Consider the following 13,672-nt stretch of genomic DNA (forward strand, 5'->3'; position numbering starts at 1 on the left):
ACTGTATTTATAGGAAAATTATGCTAGTTCGGTGAGGAAACGTCATTGTTCAGATGTTGGGATATGATCATCCGAAAAGCAGCAACGAAACATCTGCAGCATGGCCCAATTAAAGTAAAAGTGCAAAAGAGGTTTTTCATAACGTGAATCAGTCCAGTGGTTTTTCTTAATCTTGACTTGAAACGGGCAAAATTTGGCAAAAGATTTTACAACACATTTTAAATTTCTTAAAGATATCATATAGAGCAGGGATGTCAAAGTCAAATACACAGAGGGCCAAAAAAACAAATTTGCTACAAGCCGAGGGCCGGACTGGTTTAATGTTTATTAAAACATATTGAAATGATTGCACATAGCCTATTGAACCAAGACCTAACACAGTGTATATTATTTAACGATTAAATGAATAAAGCAATATTTTGTTATGGCTCTGTCAGTAACTTCAAGGGAAAACATTTTTCAAGAGGCAAACAGCAACAAATTTAATTGTTTTTAAAAACAAAATATGTTTCTTAATATCAAGATAAATGCATAAATCAAAGTGCATGCATTATAAACTGAAAATGCATTACTGTGCTGCTCTATGATCCTACCGATCACTGCTTTCAAATAGTAAAGTAAAAATATAAATCAAATCAGTTGTATTCTTTCTCATGGCTCTTATCTGCAATTCTACCTGAATCCATTCAACTGAAAAATAAATACAATAAAATAAAATAAAATACAAAAATATATGGCACACAGACAAAACAATACTTCATTCAAAGAAAAATCACATCTTGTAGAAACAAATGTAAAAATTTAACTGAAACTTATAAACTGAAAATACGTTACTGCTCTGTGATGCTCACTTGTCTGAGGCTGAGCCTGATACTTGGAGGTGTCTCATCTTTTGTACAAGTTCATCAATGTTCGGGGTGAGGCTCTGAGCTGATGAATAATGAAGCCGTTTGGGCGCGCTGTAGTCACTTCGCGGGCTACCGTTGCATTATGGGAAATGTAGTGTTTGCGGGCAAAACACGAGCGGGCGGCTCTGGCTTGCGGGCCGGTTCTCATAGTAATTAAATATCATTCAGGGGGCCATAGATAATTGATTTGCGGGCCGGATGTGGCCCGCGGGCCTTGACTTTGACATATGTGATATAGAGAGAAATGGTAGCTTTTAACTACTACACAGTCAATCTGGCTAAAAAATAAAAGAACTTAAATTATTGATGAAGTTATCTGAGTTTATTCATACGCATCTGCTTGTGTCATACCACCTACAGCTTTTAATATCCAGGCAGTTGGTGATACGAGTGACAGCTGCAGACATCCAATACAAATGGGAACATGTATTATTTTGAATGATTGGGAGAATGATACATGAGAGGGTGATTTTCTTTTTTTTCCTGTAAATCTGTAACATCTAACCTTATTGCACTCCACATGGTTGTTATAGTGCATTGTTATATTGCAGAAAGATTTGAGAGTGATCATTAGATCATTGAAAAAGCTCAGTGAGCTCACCTTTGTTTTTAGCTGGTCTTGATAAATTAATCATTTATTTCCAAAATGTGAGAGCTTGTTTGAAACAGAGTGCTTGAAATGTAACGGTGACGATGCGTTTTCAGGGCAAATCATTTATCTCAAATCCTCAGGATTAGGTTGACAAATGTTGCCGAAATCATGGCTTCAAAGAGCAGACTATGAAGGCGGTGTTGGCATTTAGGCTGAATGTGTTCAGTGTTGTGTGGAATTGCCTCTGCGACGGTGAAAGTTGGGCCAGTGCAGAGGCTTTGAGGGTTAAAGTCAGCTTTTTTTCCCCCCCAACACACAAAAAGTGTGGCTCCTCAGCCTTTTATCCAGAGACATGCTGCTGCTGCTGCTGAGTATTTTAGATTGCGACACAAGTGCGCTGCCTTTTTGAACCGTGAATGTGACTAGCAACTAGAAATTTGTCTTTTGTGTTTGTGCTGTCAAACAGAGGAAGAAGACTCATAAATCATGCAGACGAATGACAAATCTATCCTTTTCACAGTGTATTTTTTAACAAATGGTGTGGATATTTTTTTTTTCCATCCTTTATCCTAGTCAGTAGGGCCTTTGCTCTGAGAAAAGAAATGACCAGGAAAACAAGACAACTTGTGAGCCTCTCTTTGTACTATTATTATACTCTGCAATGATTCATTCACTGAATCATTTTAAGTGAAGGAACATAGGTGCAGAGGCTTGCTTCTTGTCATTAAAAAGAACATGAGCGAAACAAGTGCTGGCACCCTCTAGGGAAACTAAAGTGAGTGTGCATAATGTAATTTCAGAAATGTTCCACTCGAGGTTTTCTCATTATCGTGCATTAATCTCTCAACATGCCCCATGTGGATCTATCAGATCATTTCCTCTGATGAAATGTCTATAATTTTGTCTGGCATTTTTTCTAAGCTAATTTATCGGATGGGTTTACTCATGGGGCCAGACTAACACAACTAAGTGCATGTTGCGGCGTTGTGCTGAAACTGCACATTAGCGAGCTCAGACTGCAGCATTTCCAGTTGTCACTGATTCACTAAAACAGTAGGAGAATCATTTTTCTGATGTTATTGAAAAGTTTTTCCTTCGTGCATGTTGCAGATTTGCATTTTTTTAGTGTCGCATCAAATGCTTGAATAAAGGACGCATATGGTTTTAAATGAATATGCGTTAAAGTAATTAATTGCAATTATAAAAAAGCAAATGAAATACAGAATTAATTTGTTCCTATAGCACTAAGCCTCAAAAACTTCTATTTGTCTGAACTATTTCACATCACAGGTAAGTGGGATCCATCACTACAGAGTCCATACATGGGATGTGATTTACTGCTGTGCCACCACAAATGAAAAAAGAAATTAACAGAATTTTTAGTTCTTTAATTTCTTATTTTCAAAGAAATTGCTAGAAACGGGTCATTCCTACCTGTTTCTATAACAGGTAGGAATTAGATTGAAGACTTATTGTTTTTACTATCATGAAGAACAATAATTGTTACATCAGCATGTAATAGAAGTCCATGTCTTACAGAGCTGTCATTAGAATAATCCATAAATATTAGCTTTAACGTGATGGCAGTTTTCCAAATGTTTTGACTAAAAAAAAAACATTTCAGGAAGTGATGTCAAAGGAAAGTCAATTCCTTGAAGACGCCACAAGAGGGCACTATATACCAAGGATTTGATTCTCCTCTTTTTGGTGTTTACATGAGAGTAACTAACTTTTCTGTAAAACTCATACATTAATTAAAATTATTTTTAAAATAATAAATAAAAATTAAATGTGCCATATTCCCTAAGGAGTGACCGAACAGAGATCTCTAATGTTGGGCAATTACAAATTACAATAACCGTTTTGGTTATTTATTTAGAAAGAACTAAAAGGGAAAAAATGAGCTAGTAGCCAAGTGGCAAGAATTTCACTGATGGTCAACAGGTTCCACTAAAATGATTGAATTAAAAGGATTGTTTTGTAAAATGACACAAGACATTGGTTTTGCTTTGGCTGTGTATAAATAAACTGAATTGAATTGAATGGATGGATGGAAACACACGGTTTGAGTAATTTCCTCTCTGAATGTTATTTTTGATGAAGCTTGTGCTTAATGAGACAATGTGAACAAAACCAGCCCAACCACAGCGGCGTCAACATTCCAGTCAGACACTGAGAGGACTTTAATTTGCTTACAAAACATGCAAACAAACACAAACTGTCCATATTTGAAAAGTGTGACCATACAAAAGCTTAAATATGTTGAATGTGGAATAGTGTGTCAACAGACATGGCACAAACACGCATGTATGTTCAACACGTCTCCGCCGTTTTGATAAAGCAAACATCGAAAGCACATCAGATTTGCCATAATGATATAGTGTTAATAAATGATTCACACCTCAGGAATAATAAATCATACACAACAGTGACTTACATGGTCAAAGTGCTGATAATTCACTTCATTGTGTGCCATCTGTTTTTACATGGAGCCACCAGCAAAAAGTAACACCTGAGCCTTTCCTCCACAAAGACTTCGCACGGAATGTCAATCATTGGACAACAAACAAGCAAAACGTAACAAAGATCCATGTTGACAAACCGCCATGGATTGTTCAGAATGTGTCGATGCAATCCTTGCAGTCATTATTCGTTTCAGAAAAAAAAAGTGAAATTCAGCGTGTTTGTAAAGCAGTCGTAAGCTTTACATGGTTTGCATTTCTGATTCGGTTTGTGTGCTCGTTTAGTGTATATAAAATCAAAGCCTGTGCAGTAATGTGCAACTTGTTTTTTTTTTTGTGGATAAAAATGCTGATTGCAAGCAGTTTAAGACACATAGGCCCAAAGCACACAGTCTGCGGTCCGAACATGATTTGATTCAGTAACATTGACATAATATCAACACGATGATCCTTTTCCTTGGTGGCTTGAGATAAATATTTGCAACGTCATGATTAAAGTAGCATTTCAGCAGAACAGCACCAGCTGGACAGAAATATCTGTACAATCATTGCGCCTTTGCTCTTGTGATAGCCTCTCCACATTTTTTTAAAAAACTTTTACTAAAACAGCGTTCCCTTTACCATTCCCTTTTGAACTCCTCGTTTAAGCCAGGCGAGCCGAGCAGCTGGCTTAGCTGTCCGTCGAGCCACTGCCCTTGTTCTTATTGCGACTGAGGGGAAAGGTGGGCTTGCTCTGCGGCTGGGTCATCTTGCTGGCCAGGTGGACAAAGGGATCGATGAGCGTGCGCCGGTCCACCACCGACACCTCCCACAGACGCACCTTCTCGTTTTTCGCCCAGTTCTGCGCATAGTTAGCATCAATTCTCCTCTCGTCCTGCTTGTCCAGCTTGTTGCCCAGCACGATGATGGTGACCTGTGGGTCAGGATTAATGGATTAGCAATCACAGACCACTGTGCGCTTCACTAAGTGACGGCTGATGTGAATTGAATAATAATGGAGGTGAATGCTTTGAAAAGTAATCATTAACAAACCCCGTCTCAGAAAAATCTAAGTCTGTGGATAGGACGTTGTGCATTATTATGGCTAACGCACTCTACTGAGAATATTTTATTAATTATTAAGCTGCTAGAAAAACGTGATTGGACACGATTTGACAAAAGCATTCCTGAATAAATCCCTTCAGTTGTTACCTCTTTCTTGTCTCGGTGGCGATCAATATCTTTCTTGAGCGCCTCCATTCGCTTAAAGGACTCTTTGCTGTCGATGCTGTAGACGAGCACAAACCCATCGGCAAAAGTGTAGTAATGGCGAGGGAGTTCCATTCCATCACGGAGTCCACGCGTGTCATAGAAGCGCACCTGCTCGCGTGTGCCACGGTCAGTCTCGATGGAACCAATGTAAATATCTTCGAGGGTTTCCATGGGGTCTGAACCTAAAAATTGAGGCAGTTAACGCCATATTTTTGCATTACGTTGGTTAAAATGAGGCGTGGTTTTAACGGTAAGTCTCCAAATGGTGACAGAGATGGATCACAGAAACGAGTCCTCAAATCACAGAAGGCTGACGACGTACCTGCAACATGATTGGCGTACAGTAGTTGCTCCAACACGGCTGTTTTACCAACTCCAGCCTGGCCACACACAACTACTTTGCAGCTTTTTCCCATGATGACGTCTCAGTTTTCAGTCACAAAATCTGTCTACGAAAAAGACAAATGAATTTTGGCAGAGTCAATAAAGACAGTGGATCTCATGTGTTAATGTACTGAATCACAAAATAACAGAGGAACATATTATTTCTATTTATTTATTTTTACAAAATTTTTTAACTGGATGTAAAGACTGAAAAAACTTTGAAAAGTTAATTTACTCACATGCTATTTGTCATGATATGTTATTACTTAAGCAAATGTCAGGTCACAGAGATAAATTATTTAAAAAAGAATAAGTTTGGCTCAACATACACACTTGAGATTTCATAACCCAGTAGGACAAACAATTTAAATTTCTGCTTTCTAGTACTATCAATGGTAACTGAGGCATTTAATTATTTCCTAGGGATTACCTTAAAGGTGGTTTTTTTTCTGTCAACATTTGGACATTTAACTTGACAGTTTAGTTGCTGAGTCGTGTGGCTGGTAAAATAAGGGAGGGAAATTATTTAGCTAAATGGAGAGCAATGTTTGTGCTGTTTGAGGCGTTTCAACCTAAAGAATCAAGTATTTCTGATCAGCAATAAATTTATATTCAATGTTTTCAATTTTTGCTTAATAAATAACTTATCTCATGTGGAAACAGCAGTCTGATAGCCAAAGTTACTGCATAAACAGTTTTTTTTTATCTCATTAGTTTTGTAAAGTAATTTTTGTGAAGTAGCTTAATAAATTAGCAAGTAATAGAAATGCGATATCAATCCCATTTCGATGACAGTAACAAGAGTTAACGCAAAAAAATATGTTGGCTAGGGTTGAATTCAGAAATAGCTTAGCATTAGCTTGAATACAACATATATACGGAACCACAACAAGAAGAAGAACGAAGCTGATGTAAGTATGACCTGACTTGTGCAACAAACATATGCTATCAAAAACACATGCGCTCTTATCGATTCGTGCCTATCGATATCTATTGGTGTCTTATTGATTTGAACTTACTGAGACCGTTTTCCTAAGCTAACGGGTCACTTCCTGTTTACAGTGTACGTAACGACGACCGCAGTCTAAGACCCCGCCCACCCTCATTGACGGCAAAATGGCGACGGAGAATTGTGATGCTGTGAACATGGACCCTGACATCGAACTGCTTAGTGACGAGGAGATAGAAAGGTGGGAGAAATACATGATTTGTTGTCAGTGGCAGAAATAGAAACACAACTAAGTCTTTTACAGTTACGCGCCATCAACTTATCTTGTCATTTGTGTTTTAGTGAGGTGTTTTGATGGCTAACTAGCGCTCTGCCGCTAACTGCTACATTATGGTAGCTTGTTTGGTCCTCCTCCACGCCAACTCTCCTGGCTGCTTTGCATTATCTGTGGAGCGGTCTGTACTCGTGCAGAGCAAAAGCTAATGTTACTGTGAGCTCTGTTTCTCCCGTCATTGTCATGTTTCTTTTCTAGAATAGTCCGTTCAGTGGCACCATTCATTTTCTGCGTGGCCGTGATTTAAAGCATGAAAGGCTTCCAAATAAAGTAATGGCAGTTGTACAGAGCATGGTGTCATATGTTCCTGGCTCTGCTCTCTCCTGCCCGCTATACAAAATAGCAACCTCCTCTCCAGGAATAGACATTTCTGCTCTGCTATCTGGGCGCTTCGTGTGTTTAGCTAACTCAGGCCAGAAGTTCTCTATTGTATTTACATTGTCATGTCAGCCACATATTTTAGGATCCTGATTTGGAGAAGTAAATGTTGCTCAGTCAGACTGGATGGAGGACATCTATTTTTAAAGTTTTGCCACAAATTTCTCAAATAGACTAAGGTCTAGACATTAATGAGTATGTTCTAATCTAAACTAATACATTCCATTATAGCTCTAACTGTAGCTGCGCTTTGGGACTGACAATAATAATAAACGATAGACTTAGACGTGCCCCAGCCCTAAAACTGCTGAAACTTCTGCATTACTTCCTTGTACATAATCTTTCAGCAGTGGCCTGGTACTGGAGAGTTTATGTGATCTAAGACGTTCTTTTGTAGCTGTGTTTCCAATTCGGTATGCTGTACTGGAAGGTGAACCTTCACCCCAGCCTCATTCCTTTTTCAGTCTGTGATTGATTTCTTCCAGGATTGTCCAGTATTTAACTCCCATGTATTTTCCCAAACCATTTTGCTGCTCAAAAAGCATCCTCACAGCACAGCTATTTTCACCATGTTGATGGTGTGCTCAGGTGGTTTTAGTTGTCCTTGTATAGCATTTTGAATGTAGGCCAAAACATTATATTTTGGTCTCATCTGGACATAACACCTTCTTCCGCCACATGTTTGCTGTCCCCCAGATTGGTTGTGGGAAAGTTCAAAAGAGATTCTTGTGGGTTTTATTTAACAGTGGTATTGTCGTCGATCTTACATAAGCTAAAGGACAAATTTATGGAGAGAGCACAACTAACTGTTATCTTATCACTTGGTCCTTTCTTCCTGAGATGTGGATCTCTGCAGCTCCTCCAGAGCCACAGTGCTTCTCTGATTAACTCTCTCCTTGTGTGGCCCGTAGATGACTAAGTCTTCTTTGATGTGGAGTTGGAATTTTACTTCTTTCAAGCTTGTGGCATAAACCTTTTCACAACTTCAACTCTAGCCTTGTCTGTTGTGTTCTTCAGGTTTTACTATGGGGTTTATTCATTAATATCTTTGAACAGACCTTTGGACACTACTAGACTGACTACATCTTTCCTGAGACTAAATCCTGAGACATATGTAGAGGTCAAAATAGAATAAGGCTGATTGAGATGGCATATAATGTTATTGTCACATTTATGGAGTCATTTTGGCTTAGTGCAAGTTGAATGTAAATAAATGTTAAGACATCCCCTACATTTTCTAATTTCTCTTTTCTTTTTTTCTTTTACCAATTCTACCCACAGGGATGCAGAGGCCTTCAAGGAGCAAGGCAATGCTTTTTACATCAAGAAGGACTACACAGAGGCATTCAATTATTACACCAAGGCTATTGGTAAATTCATAACAGTTTTAGACTTTGTTTCATCCAGTCATCAGTGGTGTGTTTTTATATATATATATATATATATATATATATATATATATATATATATATATATATATATATATATATATATATATATATATATATATAAATGAGAAACTTGTTGATTGATTTTTCAGATATGTGTCCAAAAAATGCAAGCTACTACGGAAACCGGGCGGCCACGCTGATGATGCTGTGCCGGTACAGGGAGGCTTTGGAGGACTCCCAGCAAGCAGTGCGACTAGACAACAGCTTTATGAAAGTAAGCTGGACGAAATGAGACTACTGTGAAATTACTTCAGTTGCATATAACCTTAAAAAATAGTATTTTGTTGTAAACGTGAACTCTGAACATTTCCTTTTGTACTAGTATTGCAATGCATCTAACCACTTAAATAATAAGTTCCTGCATTAGCATGCATCAACGAATTTAACACAGAATGCCTTTCATAGAATTTTCGGAGACGTTAATGTTTTTTAGACAGTTAGCTTTGCCTCTCCTGTTTGCAGGGACATCTGCGAGAGGGCAAGTGCCACCTCTCACTTGGAAATTCTATGGCAGCCAGCCGCTGTTTCCAGAAAGTTCTGGAACTGGAGCCAGATAACAGCCAAGCCCAGCAGGAGGTGAGCACGTCCTTGGCTTTAGAGTTTCACCTGACAACTTTTACATGATTATCCACCAGTAAAACATTCTGATCAGACCAGATGCAAAGAGTGGAGCTGGTTCTCACTTAGCAGTCATTGAGTTAAAGTCGAGTTATTTCCTGAAGTAGCCCTGCTCATGTCAAACTGGTTTTAAAAACAGATGGCGCAGAAAGTGACTGGTTATTGTTTTGTTGCTAATGCGAGTCTTCCACGTTGTTACTTAAGGCTAAGAATCATATTTTGCAGCTAAAGAATGCAGAGTCCATCCTTGAATATGAGAGAATGGCAGAGATTGGATTTGAAAAGAGAGACTTCAGAATGGTAAGCTTCTTCCTGGATTATTTTTAGTCCTCTATGAAACGTTTTCCAAAAGATTCATTACACACACAGTGATATATTTCTAGCAACATCTTCTGTTTATGTTGATTATCACATTTAACAGCAAATGAAAACCTTTTTTTTTTTTTTTCTTATACTGCATAAGGCCAATAAAAAATCAATTTCGAAAGTAAAGCACAGTGATGTCACGACCATTAAAGCAGGTATTAGTAGGGTGACAAGTCCTGCTGGGCAGATCAACATATCCTTAAAGCTTGTCAGCAGAAGAAAAGCAGGAAGTTCTCTAAAAGTTTCTGGGAGACGACTATTCTGACTTTTGACGTGCACAAAGACTAATGTATCATTTTGTGTGTAATTAATGTAGCTAATGAATTTGAGATGCATGTTTACAAGAAGCTGTCAGGAAAAACCAAAGAAGGTAAATGCTGTGTGTTTTCTTTTAGGTTGTGTTTTGCATGGACCGTGCCTTGGAGTGTGCGTCAGCTTGTCACAAGTTCAAGATTTTGAAGGCAGAATGTTTAGCCTTACTGGGACGATACCCAGAGGCTCAGTCTGTCGCCAGGTGAGAGATAAGAAAAAAATTCAATTTTTGTGATTTTTTTTGTTTTGTTTGTTTGTTTGGGTTTTTTTTTTAGGGAGTTACTGCAACAACGTGGAAAATCTAGATTTTTTTCTTGTAACTTTTTTTTTTGTTTGTTTTGCTATATTTCCTTCTGTTTCTTCACAGTGACATACTCCGAATGGACTCCACCAACGCTGACGCTCTTTACGTGCGCGGTCTCTGTCTGTATTATGAGGACTGCATTGATAAGGCTGTTCAGTTCTTCGTCCAGGCCCTGCGTATGGCTCCTGACCACGACAAGGCCAGACTCGCATGTAGAGTGAGTAACTAAGCAGAAGATTTCTGTCAGTATTCATTATCTGTTTTAATGAAGACATTTAGCTATACAAGTGAAATTTCTTTAACCTATTTAGAGTTCAATTTTACCATCACTGTGTCTTTTATGGCTAATTTGTGGTCTTGACTTTCCAGAATGCCAAAGCGTTAAAAGCCAAGAAAGAAGAAGGGAACAAGGCCTTCAAAGACGGCAACTTTGAGGCAGCTTATGATTTGTACTCAGAGGCCCTAACAATAGACCCAAACAACATCAAGACTAATGCCAAGCTGTTCTGCAACAGAGCCACAGTTGGATCCAAGGTCAGCAACACCTGGACAATCATCAAAAAATACAGCACCTTTAAAAATGTTTATACTCCCTAAATGTTTTCACTTGTTCTATCGCTACGGCCACAAACATTAAATCTTTTGTCTCATAATTGTAAAATGAAATCTGACGTTACAAAAAGTTTTATACAGCCTCAGCTATAGTATAATGTTTAATAATCAGATTCAGACACATTTTCAGATTTGTATTTGTAAAATAAAATAAAACCTTGCATCCTGTATCCTGTAACGTGATAAAATGTGAAAAGCTTATGGATGTTTCTGTAAGTCTATGATCCTAATTCACACTCAGGTTCTGCTTCTGTTTAGTATTCATGCCATGTTCTATCAATTTGCACATTAACTAGACTTGAGTCATGGGCTTATTATCAGGCTCTTCTTTCTTTCTCTTTCTTCTGCAGCTGAAGAAACTAGAACAATCCATTGAAGACTGCACAAAGGCCATTAAGCTGGATGAGACCTACATCAAGGCCTATTTAAGGAGAGCTCAGTGGTATGTCCTCAACTTTTAACTCGGTCGTGATCAGAAGCACATGAAATATATTGCGTTTCAAATTTCTGACCTCATTACAAACTGAGTGGCAGCTTATTGCTTTATGCGGGTAAACAAGTAAGATTTTGTTTCAGCTACATGGACACAGAGCAGTATGAAGAGGGAGTGAGGGATTATGAGAAGGTCTACCAGACAGAAAAGACAAAAGGTAAGATTCTAAATGTATAACATCTAAAAAGCACAGATTGTTTGCTTATTTTATCATATGGTTAAATAAGTATGTTTGTTTTTTTTTTTATTATTATTATTATTATTTTGTAGAACATAAACATCTCCTCAAAACGGCTCAACTGGAGTTAAAGAAAAGCAAGCGGAAAGATTACTACAAGATACTCGGAGTGGATAAGAACGCCACAGAGGAGGAGATCAAAAAAGGGTACCGCAAACGTGCACTTTTACATCACCCAGGTACTGAAAGCTAAAAAAAAAGAAAAAAATCTTTCAGGTGCAGACTACACCTTATAAGACGATGACGTCTCTTTTTTTTGTTTGTTTCAGACCGTCATAGCAGTGCTAGTACTGAGGTGCAGAAAGAAGAGGAGAAAAAGTTTAAGGAAGTGGGTGAGGCTTTCAGCGTGCTTTCAGACTCAAAGAAAAAGGCTCGCTACGACAGCGGCCAGGACCTGGAGGATGACGGCATGAACATGGGAGGTTAGTACCGGGGGGGGAGTTAACAGCGGTGAGGCCTTATAGGTGAACAGATTGAAATGAGAAGACTTAAAGCGAAGCTGTTGTTTATTGCTTTTTGTCTTCTTTTTTTTTTTCTTCCAGACTTTGATGCCAACAACATTTTCAAGGCATTCTTTGGAGGACCAGGGGGTTTTAGCTTCGAAGGTAATTGAAGAAAATCTGTTCTCCTGGCGTAAAATGTGTTTTTTGCACATCAAAATGATTTTTATGCTAAGTGCAAACTTGTTTCTGGTTGCTTATCAGCATCTGGACCAGGAAACTTCTTCTTCCAGTTTGGTTAATTTGAGGTGGTGTCTGCATAAACAGCAACAACATCAGGACTTTTCTACAATGTCAACCCCACTACCCACCATCTGTATTTAATGACTGACTACAAGTCAGATTATTCCTGTCTATGCCATTGACTGAATGAATGCAACCCAATGACCACACGCCGTGAATGATTTGCAGCACCAAGGACACCAAGGTGACTCCGATTGATTATACCTACTGGTTTTTGTTGTTGTTTTTTCTTCCAGAATAAAACAAACTCAAAAATCAGTAACGGCTACCAACAACGGTCCAGATAATCTGCGGAGCTTTGACGGAGAAATCGTGCGGTAATTGTGTCAGAGCTTGAAATGTCATCCTGGGAGAAAATGTTGAGATGCAACATTACGTCACAGCAAGCGGTTATTTTTGCCCATTTTTCTGCTGAGGGAGTATTCTCTATGAAACTTGGTAACTTGATCAATGTTTTCTGAGGAAAATCACTGAGCAAGCCCCATCTCCCTCTCGTTCCAAAGAACATGACAGCAGGCTGCTACAAATTCACATTAAAACCCCACTTCCTCGTCACTTTGTAGGCTACGAGGCGGCAGATGATCTTTTTTTTTTTTTTTTTTTGAAGCAGAAAACAGCTGGAGCTCTTGACCTACACAAATGGCATGGCCAAAGCACACTAGAGAGATGACGGCGAGGACAGCAGTGGCAGCTTTGTTGCTGGCTGAGTCACCCCTCCCTTTGTCGTCACGGGTTTTATTTTTGGTGTTGCCATTCTGAGCTTGCTGCATTGTACATTTTACTGGAATGTAAAGTGTTAATTTGTGATGTTAAAGTTTTTCAGTTTTCTTTTTTATTTTCATATCTATATTTATTGTAAATTTGCTGTCAAACTGTCAGTATGAGATGAAGACACTTCTGTTTGAAAAAAGGAAACATGGAGCCTTTCTGCAAGAAGATAATTGATTTGCTAGGTTTGCATGAAGTCTGCTTAAACGGCTCATTCTGCCTTTGTTATTGGAGTTTGATCCAAGCCATCTAGTTTTGCTCAAAGCAAGATGTAATATTAAATTGCAAATGTTTTATTGTTGACTTGGACAGTCGGACTCTGAGAAATATTTGAAACCTGGCAAATTTTTGTTTCTTCCTGATTTGAAAAAAGAAGTCTCTCCTCATCTTTGCCCTCTGGAAACCAGCCTTTCTTTACCTTTGGAAAGGCATCAGCTGTATCAATAAAGTTTACCTTCTCCTAGTTTCCCCGATATTGTTTTCTTCTTTATTTTCCCATAATGATAGTT

General features: G+C 38.4%; 2 protein-coding genes across 5 annotated transcripts; one reads left to right on the forward strand and one right to left on the reverse strand.

The window, feature by feature from the left end:
* Window positions 1–301: 301 nt before the first annotated feature.
* Window positions 302–6,720, reverse strand: nkiras2 (NFKB inhibitor interacting Ras-like 2). 4 transcript variants are annotated; one of them, XM_008403556.3, is made up of 5 exons: window positions 6,617–6,720; window positions 6,028–6,097; window positions 5,536–5,658; window positions 5,154–5,395; window positions 302–4,875 (listed from the first exon to the last, which is right to left on the reverse strand). In XM_008403556.3, exons 3-5 carry the CDS (start codon window positions 5,627–5,629, stop codon window positions 4,633–4,635), a joined length of 579 nt encoding a protein of 192 aa, XP_008401778.1. In that variant the 5' UTR covers window positions 5,630–5,658; window positions 6,028–6,097; window positions 6,617–6,720; the 3' UTR covers window positions 302–4,632. The 4 variants fall into 4 exon arrangements, with proteins under 4 accessions (XP_008401778.1, XP_081466308.1, XP_008401777.1 ...); XM_081610182.1 differs by having other exon boundaries at window positions 5,536–5,662; XM_008403555.3 differs by lacking the exon at window positions 6,028–6,097 and having other exon boundaries at window positions 6,617–6,705.
* dnajc7 (DnaJ (Hsp40) homolog, subfamily C, member 7) lies at window positions 6,662–13,626 on the forward strand. Its single transcript, XM_081610180.1, has 14 exons — window positions 6,662–6,787; window positions 8,540–8,628; window positions 8,799–8,923; window positions 9,172–9,285; window positions 9,553–9,627; window positions 10,089–10,207; window positions 10,373–10,526; window positions 10,679–10,843; window positions 11,272–11,363; window positions 11,498–11,571; window positions 11,685–11,831; window positions 11,922–12,074; window positions 12,195–12,257; window positions 12,357–13,626. Exons 1-14 carry the CDS (start codon window positions 6,714–6,716, stop codon window positions 12,392–12,394), a joined length of 1,482 nt encoding a protein of 493 aa, XP_081466306.1. The 5' UTR covers window positions 6,662–6,713; the 3' UTR covers window positions 12,395–13,626.
* Window positions 13,627–13,672: the final 46 nt, after the last annotated feature.

This window comes from Poecilia reticulata, chromosome 8 (assembly GCF_904066995.2).
Source record: "Poecilia reticulata chromosome 8, P_reticulata-male-v2, whole genome shotgun sequence".
Lineage (NCBI taxonomy): Eukaryota > Metazoa > Chordata > Actinopteri > Cyprinodontiformes > Poeciliidae > Poecilia > Poecilia reticulata.